Source organism: Mytilus edulis, chromosome 10, assembly GCF_963676685.1.
Source record: "Mytilus edulis chromosome 10, xbMytEdul2.2, whole genome shotgun sequence".
NCBI lineage: Eukaryota > Metazoa > Mollusca > Bivalvia > Mytilida > Mytilidae > Mytilus > Mytilus edulis.
The window spans coordinates 27,092,284-27,120,283 of NC_092353.1; the positions used below are offsets into that span (position 1 = coordinate 27,092,284).

The 28,000-nt window shown below is 31.0% G+C and overlaps 1 protein-coding gene across 8 annotated transcripts; it reads right to left on the minus strand.

Annotated features, from left to right (window-relative positions):
* Window positions 1-5,141: 5,141 nt before the first annotated feature.
* On the minus strand, window positions 5,142-27,523 carry LOC139490753 (uncharacterized). 8 transcript variants are annotated; one of them, XM_071277723.1, is made up of 14 exons: window positions 26,010-26,331; window positions 24,578-24,651; window positions 20,317-20,807; window positions 19,308-19,413; window positions 17,606-17,817; window positions 16,146-16,261; window positions 15,768-15,905; window positions 13,308-14,913; window positions 12,020-12,237; window positions 10,118-10,712; window positions 9,579-9,734; window positions 9,150-9,236; window positions 8,734-8,794; window positions 5,142-8,311 (listed from the first exon to the last, which is right to left on the minus strand). In XM_071277723.1, the coding sequence occupies exons 3-14, from the start codon at window positions 20,765-20,767 to the stop codon at window positions 8,296-8,298; spliced, it is 3,762 nt and encodes a 1,253-aa protein (XP_071133824.1). In that variant the 5' UTR covers window positions 20,768-20,807; window positions 24,578-24,651; window positions 26,010-26,331; the 3' UTR covers window positions 5,142-8,295. The 8 variants fall into 8 exon arrangements, with proteins under 8 accessions (XP_071133824.1, XP_071133829.1, XP_071133828.1 ...); XM_071277728.1 differs by lacking the exons at window positions 24,578-24,651; window positions 26,010-26,331 and adding an exon at window positions 27,426-27,523 and having other exon boundaries at window positions 9,579-9,623; XM_071277727.1 differs by lacking the exons at window positions 24,578-24,651; window positions 26,010-26,331 and adding an exon at window positions 27,426-27,523 and having other exon boundaries at window positions 9,579-9,719.
* Window positions 27,524-28,000: the final 477 nt, after the last annotated feature.

Genomic DNA, 28,000 nt, shown 5'->3' on the forward strand with positions numbered 1-28,000 from the left:
AAATAAAGTGCGCCCGAAGCGCATTTCTCGATTTACCTTCTTCAAGAAGGCTCAAAGCCGAAAATTTTAAAGCTAAGGATGTAGAAAACCGAAATATCTGTGAAATCATGAAAAAATACATTAAAAATTACCAATTCACCCGAAGCCAACTTTGCCTTAGGGAGTTGAAGCTTATTGTTTTTATAATTTCAAAATTTATAAAACGGGTAAAAGTAAGTCGGTCGTGATAAAAGACAAACATTTGTCTGTCACTGGAAAATGAGGTTTTAAAAGAAGGGATACAGACATTTAATTTGCTCCTGCCAAAAAGGAACCCCTCGAAGAGTAAGTGCAATTGTTTTTAAATGAGACTAGAGCGTAAACCTATCTCAACATGATGCATCGGATGTAAAGTCCTCATTCCGACTGGATATGACCGCATATGAACGCATTCCGCACAACTAATTGGATGCCCCACTTTGGCTGGATTATAAATGCCAGTCAAAATCCATTGGATGCCTATATTTCTTTACCGCGAGAACTTTTCTGTTAATCAAAACGAATCTAAATAAAATTAAGTTTTCAAATATATTAACCTTTCAAGAGTGAGTTGGAACGTAGTTTTTTTTTAAATTCTTATTTAACTTGCAAAAGGAGAATAAACGAAAGCTATGTTAGAAATCAGCTCAGTACCAAAGCTACAAAATGAAAATAACACTACACTTTATCGTCAATTAGAGGCGCTAAAAATCAGTGCACAATTAATGCTAAGTTTGTTTAATCAACAATATTATACGTGATATAAATCATGTTTCTGATTTTGTTAAGAGTTCAACTAATCTAGTGTATACTGAATGACAGTTATTATGTGTGTGTAATCGTTGTAGTAGCTCCTTTTTTTGGGTGATTTCAATTGATTTACCAATCATTTTTAGGCAGTTAAGCTGCCTTATGCGAGCACCCTGGATTTGGTTCCCCCCTAGTTTTTTATGAAATTATAACCATGTGTAATAAATGTATCAAATGTATAATACTAACCCCATCAAAATCAGACCATGACAACGAAAGTAAAAGCGGACAATAATGATTGTGAAATAAAAGGAGGAACAGTATTTTTAGTATTAGTAGAATCCTCAGTTAATTTCATGTTCGCTGGGATATATGAGATGCAAGTACTGACTGAAATATAGGTTATATAGTATAAATAAGGCCGTTAGTTTTCTCGTTTGAATTGTTTTGAATTGTCATTTTGGGGCCTTTTATAGCTGACTTTGCGGTATGGGCTTTGCTCATTGTTGAAGGCCGTACGGTGACCAATAGTTGTTAATTTCTGTGACATTTTGGTCTCTTATGGAGAGTTGTCTCATTGGCAATCATACCAAATCTTTTTCTTTTTTATATATAGGAATAGGACATTATCAATATATTTGAAAGTAAAACCAAAGAACTTGGCGAGGTGCTTTTTCTTTTTTGTCTTTTAGATGGTTCTGCTTCATACTAGTACAAGAACAAATCGGCCAGTAGGGGTGCAGACATTTAGTAACCATAAGAATGCCTATTGTTAGTAGAAATATCAATCCTCCAAGTTCAACAAACATATCGTCAATTAAAAAGTCCAGTATCTCCCTCATGAAAAACAATCCCGTATACCTAGTTCATTGTAATTATTAATATGGTTTTCTACGAAAGTCATCAGTATATGACAATGTTAAATGTTTATCTGTTTTCGTAAGGAGTACTGTGCATTCCATTGTTAAAAACGTCAAGAAGAACATATGCAGTCTCTTTTAAAATACCATACTTAAGTTTGTTGTAACGAGTTTGCTTTTTGTTTTTTCTGAAAGTTCATATTGTTTATTGAAACACCTGAATTTTATATATGTTGAACTCTGAACAGAATTTACTGAAGCAAGTTAAACCCTCATCGAAAACATCTTATTGCAATGCAGTTGCTGACGAATATGACCATTGGCAGGGTTAAAAAAAAGAAGAAGGAAAATCACAAAAATACTGAACTCAGAGGAAAATCTAATCGGAAAGCCCATAATCACATGGCAAAAACAAATGACAAAACACATAAAAAACGAATGGACAAGAACTGTCATATTCCTGACTTGGTACAGGCATTTTCAAATGTAGAAAATGTTATAAGTGTTATTTTCATTTACAAAACCCCTAAGTGCATTTGGTGCATAACACTCATGCTTACCCTTTTGGTGCACCTGAGATCACCCCCAGTTTTTGTTTTATTTTGTTTTCTGTTCTGTTATTTGTCTGTTTGTCTTTTTATTCTTTAGCGATGGCGTTGTCAGTTTATTTTCTATCTATGAGTCTGACTGTCCCTCTGGTATCTTTCGTCCCTCGTTTTTGATTCGAAATCATTTCCGCATTAGTAGTGCTTGGAATTAGGTTTCGAAAGGATGAAAAAACCGTTTTAGAAACATCTGTCCATAGGGAAGATTTTCAAACATCAGTTTACTTCTGTATTAGTAGATATGTTCGTTTTGTTCATTTTCACTGATGTTATCGATATCCAAGGTGATGTCTTTTTTTTTTTGTTGTTTGTAATTTGGGGTGTTTTTTATGAGTAGGGTGACCCAATATTTCACAGCAGCTGTTCAATACATTGTCAACAACTATACAAAATTTAGAATTACGAGCAAATAAAGGCAACAGTAGTATACCGCTGTTCAAACTCATAAATCCATGGACAAAAAACAAAATCGGGATAACAAACTAAAACTGAGGGAAACGCATAAATATAAGAGGAGAACAACGACACAACACTACAATGTAACTAACACACACAGAAACGGACCAAGCATCAGACAAAGTCCCACTAGAATAACAAATATAACATCAAAACCAAATACATGAATTTGGGATAGACAAGTACCGTGACACGTATTATCGCAATGTCAATTTACACTCAAAAATAAGAGAAAACAAACGACGCAACGTTAAATTGTAACACACACAGAAACGAACTATAATATAACAATAGCCATATTCTTGACTTGGTACAGGATATTTTTAAAGGAAAAAATGGTGGGTTTAACCTGGTTTTGTGGCATGCCAAACCTCGCACTTTAATGGCAATGTTAAAAACTGCCAAACACTGCCAAATTGGAAATGATGGATCTGAAAAAAGCTAACATCATCTTATATCATCTAATACCATATGACAATGTTTAAATTTCAAGTGGTTGATTCTTATGTCTATCTCTGTATATTGTTGCATTTTTCTTGTTTTAAAAATCATTTGAACAAATTGTTAATCAAGGATCCGGGGTTTTGCCATCAATAAGCAATTTCTTTAAACGTATTATTTACCTTTATATCAACATCTGAATTTTTTAAACGTTTTGGTTAGTTACTTCTGAGTTAAACAGCAACAGTTTACCGTTGTTTACATCTTATAAATCGATTAAAAGACAAGTCGAGGAAACAAACAAAAAACTAAGGAAAACATATCAACTCATATAGCGGGACCTGATGGAGGTTTAGCTCTGAATTCACACAAGCATCATTCTCCATGCACATCCACACTCAGTCAAAATATCACAATCAGGAATAGGGCCCTATAGTTAAATTACAGATAAGACGACTATTGTGGTATTTAAAGATCTAAGAAAACGGGCTACTAGTGAGTTTGGACTCAGATCTATTATATCTGTCAAACAATATTTGATGGTAGCCATATATTTTAAGTACATTTGAGTAGTGTCGTTCTTCTAAGACGCACAACCCTTCTCAGGATGTCCATATATAGATATTAGAAGACATGGTATGAGTTCCAATGAAACATTACTCAATCCAAATGTAAACTATTATAGGTCAAAGTACGGTCTTCAACGCGAAGCATTGGCTCACACTGAACAGCAAGCTATAAAGGGCCAAAAAAAATACTAGTGTAAAACCATTCTAACAGGAAAACCAACGGTATTATCTATTTAAAAAAAAAGAAATACTTATGAACCATTCCAACAAACGACAACCACTTGATTGGGTTCTTGACTAAGAACATGTACAAAAAAAAATATATAAAGGCAACAGTAGTATACCGATGTTCAAAACTCATAAAAAACAAATCCGGGCCACAAACCAAAACCGAGGGGAACGCATTAAATATAAGAGGAGAACAACGAAACAACGTTAAAAATGTAACACACACAGAAACAAACTAAATACATGAATTTGGGATAGAAAAGTACCGTGACACGTCTTATAGATATCAACATTCGCCCTTACCTGAAACAATAGTGTAAAACATCACAACATAGAAAAAAACGCTATATACTTAGTAGTATGAATATGCTCGGTTTTAATGTATTAATTGAAATATGTAAACACCATACGATGTGGCAGAAAGTATAGACGTGCCGGATAAATGGAATGTTGACAACTTAAAAATCAAAATCATCACGTATGTCACATATTCAATTTGAAATCGTCCATCCCTTTCAATATCGAGAAAAAGATCTCAATTTGTGTCATATTGTGTTAAAATAGCTAAATTATTTTCATTAGATTTAAATGCTTCTGTATATTAATGTTGATAATAATAAAGTCGATTTTTCGTATGCCAGTTGTACCATTTTACTTATTTACTGTTTTTTTTACGTTATTTTCATGCCATGAAATACAATTAACTTGTATTTTGGTATATGCTGTTGTTAAAAGGACTACAAATTCAAAACAATACACATTCGTCAATTTTTTCACATTTCTCAACTGTCTCAATATTTTACTTGAATGATTCACAACAACAATGACAGGAATTAACAAAACCTATTGGGGGAAAAAACAGCACCAACGACCAACACGTTTAATTATTTTTCGCTTGTTCGGATAAATTAAAGTAAACTATGAAATATAACGTAAAAATCAATTAATCCAATTGAAAAATTAAGATAGAAAAAGAACGAATTCCAAGGAAAATTCAAAACAGAAAGTCCCTTATCAAATGGATAATTCAAAACATCAAACACATCATGCGTGTGGAAAACAACTGTCGTATTCCTGAATTAGTACAAATATTTCCTTATGTAAAAAATGGTGGATAAAATCTGGATTAGAATCTAGCTTAACCTCTCACTTGTATGACAGTAGCATAACATTACATTATATTGACAAGATTTTTTGCTAAAAAACGAAAAAGAAAAGGCAAAATACTTTTATTAAGGTATTATTAACGAATAACATTATCAATGCACTTCATACTTCTATATTCATATTACATACATATTTTAATTATACAGTCAAGTCATATAAAAACAAATAAATAATTGTTTCCAAAACCAATGTCGGTCCCATAAAAATATTAGCTGCCTACTACTTTTGATGGCGAATTGTTTATGAATATTAAATGTCCAATGAGAGCATACCAACATTGTATCAAATGAACGCTATGAATGTAATTAAACGTAAATAATGGTATGTCTTAACGATGTTTTTTGTTGACATGTAAATATTGACCCAAGACATACTTTGTTATGTGAACTGAAATTTAGTTTGTGATAAATATTTATAAAACTGTATAAAACGAATGGAACTAAATTTGAGATCAAAATATTAAAAAAGAAGCATATTAAATCGTTAACAAAATAAAAATCAATGTTTCATCAAAGTGTTATTGATTCGTCATATATTTCATTTATAAAAATACCATACCGAACACCAATACAATGTCAAAGCATTATTTTTTTAGGAAATATTCGATTACAAAACCATATCATGAGAAAAATCCATCCAATATACTAAAAACATTATAACGCACCCTGTATATGTAGTAAAACACTGTTCGTCTATGCGATCTGAATTTGTTCTTTCAAATAAGCATCAGGTAGTATGTGTATTATATGTATGATGATGATAATCTTAAGCAAAAATTGTTTTGGTTTACTTTTAGAATATCCAAAATTTGAAAATTAAGGGACGACATAAAAGAATCAATGAAGGACGAAAAACTTAATTCAAATAGTTTGGGGTTGGGGGTCAAAATTGCTGCAAGTTTTGTTTAATTGACATGGATTTTAAATATATCCTTATTGGTCAATCAATTTTCCCCAAATTAAGTTAAGAGGGGGTAAAGGGGGGGGAAGGGGGGATTAGTGAAAAAACTATATGAATAAAGTTTTTTTTTTATCCTACATTGAATTTTCGATGTCGTTCCTAATACATTCTTGCACACATTGATGAATGACAAGAAATGTCTATTTTCAAATATTCAAAAAAGAATTTAAAACATTTCATATATTGTTTTTATTTATTATATGTGTTAATCATTTATTACTTACTAAACATTTGTTCTAAATTACACCAAATGTAACTCAAAAACAGTGATGTCAATAACAATATTTCCCCACTACTTTACATATTTATCTTTTACATGAATGGGAAATAAAAATACACAAAAAAAAATAATCGTGACAAGGATAATAAAGGATTAATTGCATCAGAGTTCATGTGTGTTTTTCTAATAGTTATTATGAGATCTTTTAGATGAAAGCAGATTGTTAGGTTGAATTTGACTGCCCATCTTGTATCTTTCGCGCCTCAGGGTCAAGAAATTTGTAAGATATTTTTTTTTATATAAAAATGTGTAATAGCTGACTAAAAGATGTTGGAATGACTTGAAATTAAATTTTTTATTTATTTTTTTTTTTTTTTTTTTTTTTTACATCTATGCCAAATTAAAACCTAATTTTCTAAACCATAAATTTGGTATGTAAGTGACGGTCACTGGAAATACACTAGGCCACTGCATATAATGTTCCTTTATTTTAAATTCATGTGATACAAATGAAATAAAGTCTATGGTGGTGACAGTTATTTGAATTAATTAAAAAAAATATTACTTGGTTTGTCTGCCGGTTTGCGTTAATTTTGTTACTTTGAATTTATTGTAAAAATAAGTACCTGCATTTTACAGTACTTGATTTGTACTAATAAATTTTGGTACAGAAATAGTACCGACAGTGATTGCAATATTTCATGTTCGAAAATCATAACTTTAAACTATTTGAAATAGACAAACTTTCAAAATGCTGAAAATGAAATGGTGTAAGTGAAAATCTGTAGTACTTGAATCTTTAGTACACATCAAGAACTATAAATTACAGGTTCCTATTATTACAATAAAGTTAAAGAAACAAAATAGTACTGAGTATTAAATTAGATTTCTAGCACTACATATTTTTGGTACAGAAATGGTACCTATGCAAAAGTAGCTGTGTATAGTTGATGTGTCCCCTCGGGTTAAGTTTGTGAAACCCGCATTTGTTTGTTTTTGTTTCTTAATCGATTTATGACTTTATAACAGCAGTTTACTACTGTTGACTTTATTTAGCGGGTCACAATTTAGGGATACAAATTACTAACCGTCTACAATACCATAACGATCGCACTTAAAGGGTGTCGTACTATATAACTTTGTGTCCTACACATACATTTACTTTTAATGAATATTGTCATTAAATTAGAATATACGATAAATGAGTATTTGTGACATCTTTTTATCAAGACTTAAAATATATAAATATGAATATTTGTACACAGTTTTTGTGGAGATTAAAAAATGATATTCAAAAATAAATGAGGTGGATAAAAATATTTTGTAAAAATTGTTTTGCGGAGATCATTTTTTAAATATAAAACATTCGCAATATCTTTGATGATGTAAATACATATAAAAGTTATATTCAATTGCAAATTTTTTTTAACATCAACGTAACTAGTTTATTACTTCTTTCTTGATATTGAAACACACAAGAAATATTGCAAATAAGATTAGAGAATTCATAGGAAATGACTCAATCTTGCTTTACATTACTATATCATACAGAGATAATATGCAGTTCAATTGTAATTGTAGATTTAACTCTTAGAATTTTAAATTCAGCAGATTTTTAAGAAGCTTATTTTAAGTTTTAAAGAATTCTGTAATATTTAACGTTAAAATTGACATTATGTATAAACCATACTTAAAAAAATCTTTCAGAGAAAACTCAGCGACATCTTTTAATTATAAAGTCTGGTAAAAAGTAAATAGCAAAAATACTGATCTACAATTCAAAACGGAAGTCCGTTATCAATATAGTTTGAATTGGGGCTATAATATCTATAAAAAAATAAACATTCTATAGGAATTATAGATTTCAAAAAGTTATCTAGTAAATGATAAATAGTTCTAAAAATACAATCAATAGTACAAAAAATACAATCAGTTTAGATAATCTCGACATATTAAATTCAGATCACAATTCCGTCCATTAACGATGGTCTGCCATTTCTATCTTACAACACCTGATTCAATTAACCAGTATCGTCACTGAAATTAGACATAGATAAAACATAAGAAATGAAATCTGGAGTTTTTCGGGCATTCAGTGGTTTATTTTTTGTTAAATACCATTCTTAGAAAACGTTTGCTTGATGCTTGTCGCTAAAGGAAACATGCAAAGTTCTATTTATGTATAAACATGTAAAAGGAAATGAAAATGTTTTAAAACTAAATACAGACGGTCTCTTATCTAGATATTCGTACTGTGAGCATGATGTGCATTTGAACTTTACAGTCTAGTATCCCTTATGCATCTTGCTTAGACAAAATGAGCGTATGGCGTATATAAATCATAAGTCTGGTATCTTTGTGTTGCTTTTTCGATACGTAATTGCATTGACTATTTTTTTTTTCTTTTAATTAAAAGTGAAAGCATATGTGTACAATAAGTATATATGAATCCGACTTACAAGAAACCTTCGTCTTTGTACTGAATAGTTGGTCTTCCGTTTATGTCATCAATTAATCGTGCTGAAAAGAGATATTAAATCTGATTGGTTGTTGTTTGGTCCTATAATCAGTTTACTCTTCCTTTTTTGTTGTTCGTGTTATAGTTGTTAGTATTATCATCCTATGGCATATATTTTTTTCAGTTATATTCAAAGTATGTTAGAAATAGTCGATTTCAGAATTAAGCTCAGTGATGTTTAGCCATAGTAGATATTATTCCTTTTTAATAAAGATAATTTAAAACCATTACCGTAGTCTTGTTCTTACAATGGGAGTGCGTACAAATAGTAAACTTTTGAAAAAGAAATTGAATGACTATTGTTTTATCATTAACTTTAAAACTATATGGAGAATACTGTACACTGATTACACATGCCTTTTCTTGAATCTATATCTCTAATTAGAGATCTCATTCTTGGCTGCACAGAGTGAATCAAATCTTCTAACTCATCAACTATGTCATCTGCAAAAGTTAGTTTTTAGTCAGCCAGTTCTTTTTAGAAAATCAGTGTTAAACATCTTTAGCAAAGATATTGCCACAAACTTTATATGAAATGTATGTCTAATTATGAATAATAAGTAAGGCGTTTACTGGTTTGAATATAATTGCATTGAATTCATTAATGTACTATATTTTGATTATGATAAAATATTAAGTTTGCCTAATCAAAATGATTTCAACAACTACCCTTGAATTTGAGAAGATGCCTTGTTTCAGGAAGGTTTTTGTTCTTGTTAATATACACCATCTTTGATCATATAAAAAGTGTTCTAACGAGGTACGTGCGTAATTTTAAATACGAACCTATATTTCTTGAATCTGTCTGGGAACTACTTTCTCTCAGTTTGTCTACAAAAAATGGAGACAATTTGTCTTTTACATTCCAATCTTCTGATTTATGCTTCTTCAAAGATTTTCCATGGGATTGGGTTTCGTCCAGAGATGCTGAATTACTAAGTGCTGATTATGCAATATGAAGAGTATGTAAAATGTAGAAATACAGATAAAAAAAACGATAATAGACAGTTCCATTTTCTATAATTTCTGTCAAAATTAAGACTAAGCTTTCAACTGTTGGAATATCAAAAATATTCAGAGGATTTAATGTACGGACTTTTTGTTATGAATTTTCCTCGGCGTTCGGTAACTTGTTATTTTACTATTGATATATTCAAGATCCAGTGACAGATTGTTTTAAATTTTCAATTATTTCACTAACAAATAAATAGCAGACTGCTATAAATTCATAAACTTGATATTCATATTCAATAGTGACAAAAACATTCTTGAATATCAGAATGATTTTCAATATTGTGCTAGAACTTTATTTTTCTATCACTTACTTGTTTCTATTTTCCGTTTCTTTTCTTTGTGTACAACATCGGCATCACCCACTGTACCTTCTTCCAACGAACCAGAGCCAAATGACAATAATGTAGATCTCCGTCCAACCCATCCAGGATCTGATTTTGCTTCTTTTCTATCAATGCTCTCTGTCTTTGTTTTTGGAAATACATCATCTTCGAATGAACTCCCATGGCTAGAGTGAAGAGGTTCTCTGAGTTGTCTCAAACAAGCCTTTTCTACATCTGGTGTAAAACTGCCCATACTTGAGACACCTGAACTCGAACTCGATTCTCGGCGATCTGTTCTTTTCTGTGGATTAATTCCATCAACACTTGTGTTTGCAGGTAAAGGCAATTTGAATTGTTGTTTCTTTTCCATCATCCATCTAGTTTGGTCGATTGTATTAACGTGAACATTAGCTTTACTGCTTGCTCCTTCCTCTTCTTTTTTTGAATGACAGGGTGAACTCCGAGTGTGTGGATTGAATTCAAGATCAGTGTCATCTCCACTGCCCTCACCCGAATCTGCGCTGCTGTTTTTTGTCGAACTTGACGAATCTGTATCGTCATCTTGACCTCTTGCTTGGTAGGCCTATGCAAGCAAATTTATTTTATTAATTGATTAATCATGAATATTTTACAAATAACCGTTGACAGACTTTGCGTCTTTTAAAAAAAAACATTTTTAGCTGGTACTGGATGAGTTAAAAAGGTACATCTTGAAACGAGAGGGAAAAAAACCCGTATATTCAATGCCTTATGAAAATATATATATATCATCTGTCTTATTAAGAATTGCAACACGATAGAGGCCAAATGTTATGCATTATCTGCTTTACATTCCCTGGCACCAGAAATCGCCCACGGTTTTCATGTGGGTTCGTGTTCTTGTTAAAAAACAATATAAAAGTTAATATAAAAAGTTGACACAAACTTTCATATTCATTTTATTTTTTATATTAGCGTCCTTTTATCCAAACCCACTTCCTTAATTCAACTAATTGTCGGAATTGACCGACGAAATACACGACCGATTCTTATAAAAAAAACCCAGATATGTTGACCATTTGGAATTACCTACTATCCATCATCAAGCTAATACGAGTTCAATTTGTGTAAGATTTTTTTGGAGGGAATATTTATTGTATTTCTTTTATTCTCATTTAAATTTTGACATCTCTCGAGAATGTACTGATAATTACCTAGATATTCGATATTGATTCAACTTTTAACATATAACTACTTTGGTAATTTCTAACTGTGACTTTTATAGCTATTATATAGTTATCAATTCTTTTTAAAAGAGTTATTGCCTCTACAATTGGCATACAACTACATAGCCTTATTCATTCAATAACTTTATAAAATAATCAAGCTTTTTATGATGTATTCAAATAAGAATATGTGATTATATTGCCAATGATCAAACTATTCACAAATATCAACGGGATATGAACAATTACAAGAAATGTAAGGCATTTAGAACTGAGCGAACTCCAAATCATATAGTAAACTTTAAAAGACAAACAATTCTAGAAAAAAGAAACAAGGGCCTTATCGTTTTTCAATTGACAAAATAACGAAAGTTGTAATAATTGAAAATAAATGAAAACTCTACTATTTAAAAGACGAGAAACCAATATCTAACGGATGTTTGGACAAACAATAGGCTACTGGAGTTGTCTACTTAATATACCAACGCAAATACGAACTAGACAAGCAATTGATAATATGTTAGAGCAGAAATTTATTTTATCGGTACATGCATAATAGTGCCTTATTTCAAAATAACTGAAAACAATAATCAAACTATTATATTTCCAAAAGTGTTAAAAGTTGTTTTTCATTACAAATAAGTCGATAAATCGCTTATTTATTAAATTTGACAAAATCTCTTACCGAGTAAAATTTCTCTGTGTCGTCTGTAGTCTCATGCTGCTGTTCCAAGAAATATAAATGATTTTTCCTTATTTGGCCAAATGACTCGTGATCACCAGGGAAAATGTCAATTTGTAGCATGCTCTTTAATTTTTCATAGATTTCTACACCCTCGTCCGTAAGGCTGTACATATCCTCCTGATTTTTCTCTTCTTCTGTTACGTCACTCGAAAAAAAACCTTCAAAATAAATTGGTACTGTTGTTTATACTGTGGAAGCTTAACAAAACATGGTTACTTAATAGAAAATTGGCATACTATGGAAATCCTTGTTATGTCTTTAAATAATATTACGTAAGAAAAAAATCAGAAAATATATTCTTTATTGCGACAACTATCTAGTTATCGCAATAATGAATATATTTTCTGATTTTTTTCTTACGTAATATTATATAGAGGCAACATCAGTTTACCGTAATTAACGATGTTCAATCGTTCAATGTCCTCAATTCATCTAAAATCTAAAAAAAAAAAAAAAAGTGAATGCATTACATATTAAAGAAGTTATAACAAAGTTTGTATTTATCAAAACGATAAGACGAATATAATTACAAAGCACTTTCTGATAACATTACAACAAATAAAACGAATCAAAAACTATATTTTAGATGTATGCAAATTTTGAGCAACAGGAAACCCTTCCAAAAAATAGATGACCACGAAGCTCTATGTGTCAACAACAACAAAAACAACAACAGAAACAACAAAACAAAAATTCCATAGCACTATAAAAAAGAAGATGTGGTATGATTGCCAATGAGACAACTGTCCACAAGTGACCAAAATGACACAGACATTAACAACTATAGGTCACCGTACGGCCTTCAACAATGACCAAAGGCCCATACCGCATAGTCAGCTATAAAAGGCCCCGATAAGACAATGTAAAACAATTCAAACGAGAAAACTAACGGCCTTATTTATATAAAAACATGAACGAAAAACAAATATGTACATTGTAACACATAAACACTGAATTACAGGCTACACAATTTCCGAATACTTAAATGTAATAGCTTGGTAAAATATCATAATAACTATGTCAAACTTGTTGTCTATATCATGCTACAAGAAATAGAACGGCTTGGTTTGTAATTATAATTTCTATCTTAAAGAACTCATTTATGAAATTGAAACTTAAAGAGACAACATAATTTGTATAAACAATGAAACACCCAACACATATAAAGTGAAACTAAAATTTTGAAAAGCTAAAGCCCCGTTATTTCTTAAATGATAATATTATGTACCTTTAGTTTTACATGCAATCCTCTTTCGAATAGAATCTCCCTGAGCATGAAGAAAAAGTATTTCCTGACGACTTGGTGAAACAAACAATGTCTTAACTATGTCCATCCCCTCTTGATAGTCTTTCTTTGCCTCTTTATATCGATCAAGCATAGTCAGAACATCACCTCTGTTTTTCAATTTCTTCAAGTAAATATCAGTTCGCTTCATTTTCAAAGCTTCAGCCAATGTAATACTATCATTATAAAACTGGAGTGCCTTCTCCATCTCTCGTTTACCATTTTCATTCTTTTTATCTCTCAAATGTTCTTTTCCTAGTCGAAAATGGCAGGCTCCAATATTGGCACGGAATGTTAGAGTATTTTCATTTTGACTGTGACTTTTATGTTGACTATCGAGAGCCTTCTGATGAAAACGTATAGCCTTTGGAGTCTCCTCCAGTCGATAATAGATACATCCTAAGCAGTTATAAATATCTGCCAGGTATTTCTTACGCTCTTGCTTGTGTCGTAACTCTTTACATTTAAACACTTTTTCCGCTTTATAAAAATACGTCTTAGACACTTTTGAATCAATGTCCATTTTAAGACGACCACAATTGTAAAGCATTCTACCATGCAATATAAGTAGTTGCGAGTTCTCCGTATCACTCAAGTCGTCTTTTCGAATATCATTGATCTTATTGAGTATATCGATGCATGTTTTGTCAATATCAATACAGGGTTGATCATGTCTTATCATAGCTGTTACGTATTCTACCTCCCATGAAACCTTTACCAACGGATTAGACCAGTTCTTGTGGCTAATCTTTTGAATAAAAGAAAGGTGTTGCTCTGGTTTAAGGATCATCAGAGCAACATTATTTCTGTGTTTTGTATCCTCAGTTGATGTTAAACCTTGCATATTTGGAAGATTCGATACATTCTTATAACTTTCCATTAGCTGTATATATTTCGCAATGTGAACTGTCAACTTTTCAGATTTTTCTCGTGCAGTCAATACATTTATATCATACTCTTCACCTATTTTTAAAACAAGCTCATCAAAAAGAATGAAGTAATTTAATTTCGCTTTTTCTAATGCCAGTGCTATATCAGTCTCATGCTCTTTTTCTCGTAAAAACTTGTATACCAACGGATGAAGTGAAAATATTTCTTGGTCAGCCATATAGACTTCAGACTCGTTTTTCAACTCCTCTGTACAACTTTCGTCCACCACTTCATTTTCAATTTCAATAAGATGTCGACTTTTAAAAAGAAGAAGAGTAATCTTCAAATCACCAAGACTTTCAGATTCATTCTTTTTATCTTTGCCCGGTTCATTTCGGTCGATGATAGCGGCTGATCTAAGGCTAAATTTGGATGTACCGAACAATGACAGCTTACAGAGTGTTAACTTGTGGTCACCAAGATTTTTAAACGGTTGATTCAAACACTCGGTCATACTTAAAACAGATGTTGAAAGTGATTCTGTTCTTCTTTCCAGAAATGTTATCAACTGGTCAATGTTGGGAGCATTATTGATTGCATCACATATAACTCGAAGGGCCAAAGGGCATGCTTCACAGACTCGAACAATGAAGTTAACATGCGTTTTTTCAAGACTGGACTGAAAAACAAATGTTACTTAATATTAGGAACGAGCTGCCATTTAAGTTATGGGTTAACTTATACGAGTACTGTTTATTAAGGTAACTATGACTACATGTTTATTTATCTTATTATGCCGAAGAAACGTCAAATAACTAAATTTTCCTTTTTTCTCTCTTATATTTCATATTAGATTTTTAATTAAAAAACAAAATTCTGGATAATTCAAGCAGCATTTTGTGATGGCTCAAGTATGTGTTAGACATAATTTCTCTTCAATGTCTTCAATTTCAATCTTATTCAGCCTATATAACTTTGTTTTACTCGAGCGGTACGGATTGGTCTTTTGTACAGAAGCCCGCGTCTGGCGTACAAAATTATAATTCTCGTATGTATGATGAGTAAAATTGAAAATGGAAATGGGGAATGTGCCAAAGAGACAACAACCCGACCATAGAAAAAAAACAGCAGAAGGTCACCAACAGGTCTTCAATGTAGCGAGAAATTCCCGCCCCTAAACAAATATATACTAGTTCAGTGATAATGAACGCCATACTAATTTCCAAATTGTACACAAGAAACTAAAATTAAAATAATACAAGACTAACAAAGGCCAGAGGCTCCTGACTTGGGACAGGCGCAACAATGCGGCGGGGTTAAACATGTTTGTGAGATCTCAACCCTCCCCTATACCTCTAGTCAATGTAGAAAAGTAAATAAGTGTATTTATTTATATAAATATGGACCTCATAGTTGTGTTACTGATTCAACTGACATCAAATACTTTTTCCTTTCTAGGTGCGTGTTCGACATTTCCCGTAAAAATAAAAATAATAAATCATTCAAATCATAAAATATGTTACGCAAAGGTACCTGTTTTGTGCACATTCTCACTAGGTCATTTGCACTTTCTCTATTCAAACTTTTTACTTCAACTTTGACCAGACTATGTACCATATCATGCCAAGTTGTCAACAGAAAATTATCCCGGGAAGTAATGATAATTCTCATCTGTAATAGGAGAAAATCAATTGTAAAAAAAACCCACATCTTACATAAACTCGTGTTTCTCAAATGAAACATTTCATAAATAAAAGCACAATACATATAAAATGATCACTACTTATTATCATTTTCCTGCTCCAACGTTATATTAAATTGACCTTATTTTAGGTTTTTGAAATCACGAATAGGACAGATTACTTAATTATTCATACCGATCAAAAATCATAAACACTATCAATAACATACCTTGCATGTTTTCCTTTTTTGCATCATCTCTAGCAGAGATTTGAAAAATGCTAAAAGCTTTGTCTTCTCCTCAGGATTCGTGGTTACATCGTCAATGTTATCAAACATTAATATTTCTGAAAATGAATGATTATAATGAAAACTAGATGATTTTTGTTTTTTTAGAAACTGATTTATCATGTTGTCTTCAATTAATGAATTGGGATATTTTCTCCAAAATTTGCGTTTTCTGTGGAAAAAAGATGGTTTCGAAAACAAATTTAGAAAGTACAAATCACTTCATTTATACGTCACTAGAAAATGCCCTCGAAATTGCGGCACTATAAGAAAGGGTTGAAACAAAGAGTTTTAAAAATTTGCTGGCAGTACGTCGATTGAGCACGAAAGCGTATAAGACACTGGTTGATAACGGTTCAGAAATAAGATATTTTCTCCAAAATTACAAGTTTTTGTGAAAAACAAGATTGTTTAAAAGAGAAATTTATAAATTAAAAACACTACATTTATACGTCATATCACAAATATTTTCGATTTTATATAGTTTCAGAGGAGTTGTGACTCTGGAAATTGCTCTGTTCCTTCTAAACACAACCGCAAAATCGCGGGCATTTATAATGTGCTTGAACTAAGTAAACTGTTGAAGGATGGATTTTTGTGAACGATTTTATGACTGATGAATTTCAGGAAAGGTATCAAAAGTTTTAATCTTGGGGACATGAAATTTATTTTAGCCACCACTTTTTTTTTAAATTCGTATTTTTTAATTGACAGTAAATAGCAAATACACTTTATTTATAGTATATGTATGTTTATAGTATACAGGAAAAAAGCAAAAATAATTGTCCTGTCCCAAAATTCCTATGCAAATGATGTGTAATTTTTAACAGTCCTAAACGGAAGTCTTGTATACTATGACTTAAAAATCCGTCCGATGACAGAAACAATATCCGCACGCCATTATTTTCGTTTTACTTTCAAAACATCCCAAACGGAATAAACATAAGCAAGGATGACAAATGCGGCTATGCATTGTACCTTTTGGAAACAAAGGCATGATGATTAATTTATTGTAGTTAATTAATTGTAGAAGAAAGAGTAGCGACACACAAACTGAAGTCTTCTCATTTAATAGTATAGATATCACAAATATTTCCGAGTTTGTATGGTGTCAAAGTAGTTGCGACTCAATAATATCGGTGTCTTCCTTTAGTAGTATTGATTGAAAAAAAATGAAAGTTTACAGTTATATTATATCGATCAAATGTTTTGTTAAATGGAATAAAAGAAAACACTGTGGTCTCATAATTGATCAATGAAACAATCGAGATACACATGCTGATAGGAAAAATGAGGATCTAAGTGTAGAATATAGTGTATTGAATATAAAAAAATATTAAATCATCATAACATTCAGTGAGGTACAAATAATTCCTTGAACGTACATTATAAAATTAACTCACGTTTTTTGCTAACAGTGTCTTCATTTCCCAGCTGTTTCTGGAAATAATCTAAAAGTGTCTGTTGTAGGATACTTTCTTCAACAAGAATCTCATCCTTAACCTCATTTTCTTCCTCATTGACTATGTGTGAAACTTTGCCTAAACTAGACCACCATAACTCTCTGAATTTGTTTATAGTTGAACGGAGGAAATGTCTAAAGCTTCTTTGTTCCCTGAATTTATAAATATTTACATTCATTTAATACTGTTGAATTTTAATGCTCCCAAAAACGCATGTTTTCTGGTAACTTATCTGTTCCAAAAAGAAATGACTGTAATATTTTTTCTGTCTATTCGAAATAGCATCAAAAATGTGGTGCACATTTAATAACCCTCGTAGCGGGTTATTTTAAAGTGTGCACCACATTTTTGATGTTATTTCGAATAGACAGAAAAAATATTACAGTCATTACTTATAATGTAATACTGAATTCCATTTTAAACCGGAGTGAACCAAAAAAAAAACTTGATGACGTCATGGTCACATAACACAATAATGTATATGAGCTGATAAACAAAACTACGTCAGACAATCAGAAGAAGTGTTACATCCAAAATTAATTTATTATCTAAAAGCTGAAATGCAAAGAAGGAAGCCAAAAAAACTAATTTTCAATTTAATACTTTACATACCAACTTTTCAATTCATTACATATTATTTTAATGTCATATTTGATTAATAATTCGAAAAAAAAACGAAGTACACTTTAACGCAATGGACCTCAATAATAAAAACATATAAGTCAAACTAGATAATCATAGACACAATACCAAGCTAATATATACAGATGTTCTGATAGACCTTTACTCAAGCACAATTTTTTGTTTAAGGCAACAGTAATTTACCAGTGTTCCACCCTTATAAAACAAATTATCATTCAACTGAAAACTAACGACATCGCTTGACTCATAATCGATAAATAAATAAACAATAAAGTTCTTTTAATTTAAATACTGAGTTTATCACGGTAAAATACCAAGTGAATCCGAATCAAGTCTCATATTTAATTGTGAGTATTTCAGTATCAAAATGGAAAAGTTCTTCATTCATTTTATTGGTAATCAGAACAAAATAGTTATTTACAAAACTTATCCACCATTTCTTTATAATAGTGTACCATATTGTGTTGGCTAAGATATTTATTTGTAGCCCAATTTTGTAGTGATTGTTTTCGGCACTTTCAAAATTAGGTACTTTACTTGTCACCCCAGACCAAGTCTAAAACATCATGGTATTTGCTAAAGGAATTATCAATTTTAATTTGTTCATTTTAAAAAGCTAATTATATAGGTTATCACTGCCGAAATTTTGAATTGGTCAATACATTTGAATAAACTAATATGTGGGTTTTTTTTCTAACATAATAAAACATTGGTTGTGCCTTTATGTGTTGGATATACTTTGATATGTAGCATATAGCATCGAGTGGTCAGATTGAACAAATTCTGTGCAATAACAAAAGGTTGTGAATAGCACCACATCAGTAACATGATAAATGAATAAATTTATGATTTTGCATTAAAATTTTGATATTCTGCACGTTTTCGAAAATACACTGTACACTAGGCTTTACGTTTTGTTTTAAGAACAAATTTTAATTTTTCAATTCATCATATCGTATAATATGTAAATTGCGATTTTCATCTTGAAAACAATTCTTACCTTAATTCAAATTTAATTGTTTTCCATTTTTCACTTCGTAGTTCATAACAAACTGTATTGACGAGACAGGTTTTTCCCATTCCTCCCAAACCACAAACAAGAATCCCTAAAATATCAAAGTGAAAAAAGTTTATCTAATATATCTTACAAAATCGTTAAAGGCAAGCATGTATATTCATTCTACATTCCGTTATTGAATATAAATGACATTGTTATCTGACTATACATAAAACATTTGAATATAAATATGAAATGAAAGAATAACGATGTCATATACTTAAAGAAGATTTTGTAAAGCTTTATAAAAATCAAGTAGGTTTTTTATGAGTATTCACGCTGCAAATTTTTGAATGGACACCGACTTTAAATAATAATAAGTTTTTCACTAGATGCCTTCAATGTTTTTGCTGTCTTAGTGATGCCGTCTCTGTGACGAATATTGCAGATATCCTTTTATTCAGATAAAACCGTATTAGGCTAAAGAAACACTAAATAAATCATTAAAGTCAATAAAATGAAGTAATGGTAAGCAGATAACACTTTTTTTGCCCATTCAGCGTTTATATAAAAATAATGGTCTAACATGTGCTCGTATCAAAGAGTAAAGACTACGTTAACAAACGGAAACAGCGACAACTACAGTTAAAACTAAAACAAAATAACAATTGGTGAGATGCGTTTGAGTTGAAACAACTATTTTAAAATTTCAGCTATTGATGTTGTTTGACTGTTCTTGATAAAAAAAAATCATTAAACATACATCTTTAACACGAAACGTAAGGAGTTCTAAAATAAATTGTACTATAAGCAACATCAGTAGTGTAATGCATTTGCGATGGGCGATTGATGGAACATCGTTCAAATCTGATTGTCCCCCATTTAACAGTATTTGTTTTATAAATCAGTAAATATCTTACAAATTCACCATTATATGCATGAGATATATAACTACTTCAGTATTGTTTAAATTATGTTTAAGTCCGGGTATTTAGTAGAAATGTATGCAAACCTTTAGTGTTTCCTTTCTCGATTTCATCTTTAATCTTAGCTATTTGATCTTCTCTACCAACAAAATTGTTGTCTCTGAAAATTCCTCTCCTTATACATTCTCGCTTAAACCGTCTTATGTTCTCTCGACAATCTTTTAAGTGTTCATTTACATTGACTGATCCTAACTCTGTATGGTAGTGTAAGTATCCAGTAAGATTGATTAAGAATTCCAACAGATCATTCTTGTCACTGAAGTTGTTTTCTAAAGCTGTAAAAAATGCTTTGGTGTCGGTGATGGTTTGAGTTTGTTCCCCTAACTGTCGCCTAGACAAGTTTAAAACCTGCTGAAATATGTGATCATCTCCATCCCAATATTCAGTGAAATAATGCACCAATTTGTCCCAAATATCAATTTCTGTACAGTGTCCAGTGGCAATTTCATCGACAATTTTTCCCAGACTAAGGAACATGGTTGCCACTGATGTAATCTTCAATACTACATGGTGTTACCTGTATGATGTATAAAAGATAAAAATATCTTTTTAATATAATTATAATGTGCTTTCTTTTAAATTTGTTCGATCAATGATATTTCTATGTTGCTTAGCTGCATATGAATGTAGGTTTTTAAAATCCGACCAATAAGTTAAATGTCTTTCTAACATATCTTTAAAGATACAGTTTTCTCTGTGAAAAGATGAATGCTATAATTGACAAAATATATAGATCACGATACAGTCTTAGATGCATGATTTTTTTATTAGTTGCTAGGATTTACTAGTACCTGTCAACGTCCACTTTGTGTTTTTGTTGTCTATACACAATTAACTTGTTAATTTCTTTGTCATATGGTATATTGTGAATCGATATCTAATTGGCAATCATATATTGTTTTATATTCAACAATACAGAAGGTCATCAACTTATTTTTTAAAGAATATGCAATTTCAAAATAAGATGAGGACATTCAAAATGCTTAAGTAAAAATAACTTACATCGCCGAAAAAATAATGATGTTAACAAAACCCTGTATGGAAACTAAGATCGGCAAACACGAACCTCAACAAAAACCAAACACAGGTGCTTCGGACGGGTAAGCAGTTCCTGTTCAACATAATGCAATTATTATGCTGCTCATCTCAGTACAAATTCAATTATTCGTATCATTTTATATTGCTAAGATCGAGATAAACATGACGGATTGAGGCTTCTACAATGGAAGATACACGTGGTCATTAGTGACACATATATTCAATACTGGTTTGTCAACTTCAATGTCACCACTTTGATTTAGAACCCTTTGTTTAATAGTTGCATTGTTGATTCATTGATTGGTATTTGCTTCGCGCAGTCTCAGCATAAAAAGGCTTTTACCAATAAGCAGCAATCTTCTATAAAGAGTAATATATAAGAAAACTCTAGCTTTGAGATAGATACTACTTAACAGGCGATGCTTGAATTTGGCTACATAAAAATTGAACGTTCACAAATGGGAATGCAGAAATCGTCCTCATTGTTGTTAATTGTTGTTCTTAACCGACCAACATCGTTATTGTCTAGGAAAGACGAAGATCTACCGGTTTCAGAAGTATCCTTTATTTCAAATATGATAGGATATATGAGTTTAACATAATCCTTTAACTTTGAACTTTTACTGGAGAAGACATCAAATATATATAGAAACGTAGAGTTAAGGGATAATGGGAGATTTTCATTCCTCTTGAAAAGCTCCTGTATGAAGTATATATTATGTGGATAAAGTAACAAATCGACAAAAAATGGAGTCAAATAGCTTCCACAGGATTGTTTGTTGGGAACAAAACAAATATATTGCCAATCGAATAATGAGGCATTTTCGCAATGTCAATTTCAAAGTTTCTTCTTAAAACAATTTGTATGCATATATACGTTAGAGATTTATTTCATTTCAAGAAACAAAGTTGACCTAGTTATTTCAATATATTTTGAATACTGCATACTAGTGTAAAGTCTTGTTGTTTGTATCGTATTTCAGCTATCTCGTTGACGTGAAATACACCACAGGTGTCTTTTCGTCCAAAACAATGATGTATATGTACAAAAAAAAATAGATATTTAAATCATTGTTCGTAAATGCTCATGTTTGAAGTTTTTAAGTATTGAGTTTTTTCTCTCTTACGATTGTAAACTGTGTGTAAATGCTACTTTAGAGAGTTGAGAAAACATACATGTGCCTTTACTGAGTCAGAAACCTGTAATCTAGTGGTTGCCGTTTGTTGCTGTATTGCATATTTGTTTTTCGTTCATTATATTGTACATGAATTATACCGTTAGTTTTCTCTTTTAAATGGTTTTACATTTGTCATTTTGGGGACTGTTAGCTTACTATGTGGCTTGGCTCATTCTTGAGGTTCGTAGGGCAAACTATAGTTAGTCTGTGTCATTTTGTCTCTTTTGAAGTGTTGTATCATTGGCAATTATACCACTTCTTCTTTTTTTTAATGTACACATTATTTATTAGAACACTAATTATCCAGCAGCAAGAGAGAGCGACGTGTAATGTTTAAACAATAGACAATTGCAACGTTTTTAGAAGAAAAAAAATAGATTTGACCGAAATTTTCAAAAATCGGGTATAAACACTTATTTCTCCACAAAAGATGGAACGATAAACTAGAGGCTCTAAAGAGCCTATGTCGCTCACCTTGTGCATATTAAACAAAAGTTACAAATTATAGACTTGAATTGAATTCATTATAAAATTATGTTTTGGTGATGATAATGTGTTTGTCAATCTTACTTGACTGAACATTATTGCTGTTTACAATTTTTTCTATCTATAATGAACTTGGCCCAGTAGTTTCAAAAGAAAATATTTCGTAAAAATTTACAAAAAATTTACATAATTTACGAAAATTGTTTAAAATTTACTATACAGGGCAATAACTCCTTAAGGAATCAATTGACTGTTTGCAAAGTTGACTTACTTGTACATCTTACTTTGCTATACATAATTTTTACAGTTTATCGCTATTTAAGATAACATTGAAGATAATAAATAAAAACTGCAAAATGTTCTTCAAATTACCATCAGGGACAGCAACCATCAGGGACAGCAACAACGGGTTGCCTGATTTGTCTGAAAATTTCAGGGCAGATAGATCTTGACTCAAGGAACAATTATACTAATGTCAGATTTGCTCTAAATGCTTTGGTTTCAGAGATATAAGCCAAAAACTGCATTTTTACCCCTATGTATTATTTTTGCCATGTCGGCCATATTGGTTATCCGACATATTTTTAAACTAGATACCCTGATGATGATGGTGACCAAGTTTGGTTAAATTTGTCTATGTAGTTTCAGAGAAGAAGATTTTTTAAAAAGATTACTAAAATTTTAGAAAAATGGTTGAAAATTTACTGTAAAGGGCAATCACTCATTAAGGGGTCAACTGATAATTTTGGTTATGTTGACGTATTTGTAGATCTTTCTATGCTGAACATTATTGCTGTTTACAGTTTATCTCTATCTATAATAATATTAAAGATTATAACCAAAAACAGCAAAATTTCCTTAAAATTACTAATTCTGGGGCAGCAACCCAACAACGGATTGTTCGATTTGTCTGAAAATTTCAGGGTAGATAGATCTTGACCTGATAAACAATTTCACTTGTATCAGAATTGCTCTAAATGCTTTGGTTTCAGAGATATATGCCAAAATCTACATTTTATCCTAATGCTCTATTTTTAGCCATGGCGGCCATCTTGGTTGGTTGGCCTGGTTATAGGACACATTTTTCAAACTAGATACCCTAATGATAATTGTGATCAAGTTTGGTTAAATTTGGTCTAGTAGTTTCAGAGAAGATTTTTGTAAAAGTTTACGGACGACGGACGCCAAGTGATGAGAAAAGCTCAATTGACCTTTCAGGTCAGGTGAGCTTAAAAGGTTAGTTTGGAAACTATCTGTCTAGCAAAAACCTAGTAAGGTCGACATTAAAATATAGACGTAGCACTAGTACTAGGAATACAGCTGAGGGAAAGACAATTTGTCTTTTACCCGTTCATAAAGTGTAAAGATTAACAGTTGAAGTTTTACCCTTAACACCAATTTCCTTTGTTTTCAAAAAGTTGATTCGTAAGTAACGATCACAACAAATGATTTATGTATCTTATCAGTACACTTGTCAACCGTAAAAAAATATAACGCATTATAATAAAATGTTAAAACATTCGACTCGCAACACTTTTATTTAATATCCCATTAATTTATTATTTGCAAATGTTTAATGGCTTACCTTACCGGAGAAAGAAACTTCTATCTAAATAAAGAATCAAGATTCTGTCCCCGAACTTTCTGACTTATCTTCAACTTTAACATTTAAATTAAAATAACAACAAATATCAATATTATATCTGTCATTTTTAAAAACATGTCGTATTTTTGACAAAGCACAACAGAAAAATTGATATTACCTGATCTGACTTTAAAAAGAAGTTAATTGAACGCTTAATTTAAAGGCCTGCACACTACTACATGAACAGACGATTTTAATCATTTTAGTTATAAACATGTTGTTTACGTGTTTTTACATGAATGTATTCACAAATTAAAAATTGTCAATAGAAAAATCATTCGAATTTACAAATTTTTTCAAATATACGTTTGTGTGTATACTTCATTAATTAAGATTGAGCTTTTCGATCATGCACACAATTATCGGATGTAAAATTGCAACGTAGGTAGAGATAAACAATGTAATTTTTAGTCTGTGACATCACAAATCAATACACAAAAATAATCTTGTAAATGGTAAAACGTAGGGAAGACAACCAGTACTTGTTCTGAAGACCGGGAGCTCGATCACATTTCGTCTGGCCTAGTAGTCATATAACTTTCGAGTCAGTTTTTTGTTCTCATACTCCGTAATCAACCAATCAAAATGCTTGATTTCATGTTTCGGGCATGATTTTTGTGCTACGAGCACTGAGCAAAGTTTTATGACTTCAACCCAGGTGTTGAATTACTTCCTGTAAAATATATTCTACCTAGATTTACACCGTTTAAAACTTCCTCTATTATTGTCAGATGAAAAGAGTTCACCGTCCATAACACCTGGCAAAACGAACCGCTAGACTTTATCAACCAACGGAACCAATAGAAAATAGCTGTCATATTCTTCACTTGATAGAGCTTGTATTAGGTTTCAGATTTTAAAATATTTTGTCCTCGAGCATCAATTGAGACAAATTAATAGTTGAAATGCGCGTCTGGAATTAAAATTGGTAACTGTAGATTGGCTCGCTTTTGTATAATCTCTGTCATCTAATTTGTGCCAGTTTATATATTTATAAGATAATTTGTACCGTTGTATTGTTTATGTAGTGTTTGAAGACTGTTGTTTGTTTATTCCTCTTTTTTTTTGCTTTTTGTAGGTTTTTTCTCAACTGATGCATTTTTGTTGTGGGTCCTAGGTCTGTTTTGTCTCATTTTTAGATTATCAATTGATACAATATAAACATTGGAATACTGGCGAAATAAATCGACTACAACCGCCTTGGGGGGCTTAATACGGAAAACAGTTTTAAGACGGGTATTCAATTTGTAAATTCTCAAAATAAAACGAACATAAAGAAAAACTGGGACAAGAAAATACCTACAAGATAAGTAATAACTATATATAAGATATGATCATAGCAAATAATTCTTTTTGATTAAATCATATTTACAGACGAAATAGACGGAAAGTGTTGTACATATGAAAGAATTTATTTCAACGCAAAAACTGTAAGAATGTACACTCCCAACTTCTATTGTTTGTCTGTTTGTCTTTTTCATTTTTAACCATGGCGTTGTTAGTTTATTTTCGATTTATGAGTTTGACTGTCCCTCTGGTATCTTTCGTCCCTCTTTTCCAACATTTTATTCTGTTTTGATTTGTTGATTTAGGATAAGGAATGACACCTCGTATGTATAACACAAATAAACATCTGTAAAGATCTAATACCGTCATACGATGATGATACTTAACTATGACATTTATCATAGGACTGGCTTAATGCATAATCTGTATTAGAGTTTACAAATAACGCAAAGAGCAGAATTGTTTCCTTCGAACGTTAAAATAGAACGTAGTAAGTGATGTCCTTGAGCATGGTAAATAAGGTTCAATTTAATAAAAAAAAAAAACAACAGTAATTTAACTAATATCAAAGCAGTATTAAAATTATGTCCTCAATGACATGATCCAATTAAGATAATCATACGTTTGAATGGCCTATTTCCTTCTGATAAAAAAAGTTGATGTTTGCCATAGAATAGGGATTGTTATTTGTAACGGGATTTATTTACTTATACGTTGACATTAGTTATCTTTGATGTTGCCATAATTATGAATCAAAAAAATATAAAAAAATAAGTTGTCGCTAAGGATTGTTTACCTCAGACATATATTACATTAGTAGAATTTGCAAAAACAATTTCAGAATTTTCCTCTTTCTAAATGATTTGAAATTGAGTGTCACTGATGAGGTGATTTTTTTTTGTACGGACCAAGCGTCTGTTGTCCAAAATTATAATCCTGGTATCTATGATGATTTATATAAATGATCATATTTATGAATTAATTGATTACAACACATTGTATTGTTCGAAACATTAAGGATTGTTTTTACTAAAAGGAAACATCACCTTAACTGTATTTATCAAAATCTTTCGGAATTTGAAGTCCCCAATGCTCTTCAACTTTGTACTATAATTATTTGGCCTTTTAACTTTTTTAATTCGAGATTCAGTGAAGAGTTTTTTCGACTATAAACCAATAGTACAAGTTATATGGGTTTTTTTTATAGTTGCATTTGTATGGCAGTTAATGGTGCGCAACAAGTTTTACCGGGTTCATTGTTGTTTACAACATTATTCTATAAATGTAATCAGATATCCTTTATTTAAAACTATAAAGCTTCTCACTGTAACCGATTGGAAAAAAAAATTAAAAACCATCCAAATAAAAGATCCATTACATGTTATTATAAACCTTTCAATGTTTTCGTTTTAGCGAAACCTGGATTTTTCTTTTCGATGATTTGTTTATTTACGCGTTTATCTTTGAATATATTTATATATATTGTTGTTAAACAGCTTACCTTCACCTTACGTCACTCTATCCAAGCGGGAAGTAAATAATCATGATTGAAAGCATTTTGCAAATATATAAGTTTAGAATCAAGACTGGAATTAAAATGATAAAGATTCCGTAAAAGAGATATTTATAAATCGACATTAAATGTATGATATTTGAACGCATTCAAGTACATTATTTTAGATATTTCTAAATATTGGTGTGGCATCTTATGCTACATATATATAAAGTAGAATCCAAGTAAATATTAATATTTATTATACAACTCAAACGATCGAACTACAGTTACAGAATGATTATAATCCTAACAAAAGCCTTATTAAACTATTTGCAGATAATGAACCCGTGTGTGGTCGAAATGGTAGATACATAGAAACTGTCACAGTATCAATTATTAGCGGATGTTACTGTTTATATTAATGTCACAACAATTGGAAAGGAATATACCAAGGTCTTAATGATTGAATATCTCTTTTTTCAACTAACATTAGCACACATCTGATATTTTTTGATATGTTAGAATTCCATTTAGTTCAGACAGATTATTAAATCAAGTCAAATTGTTACCAAAGGTACCAG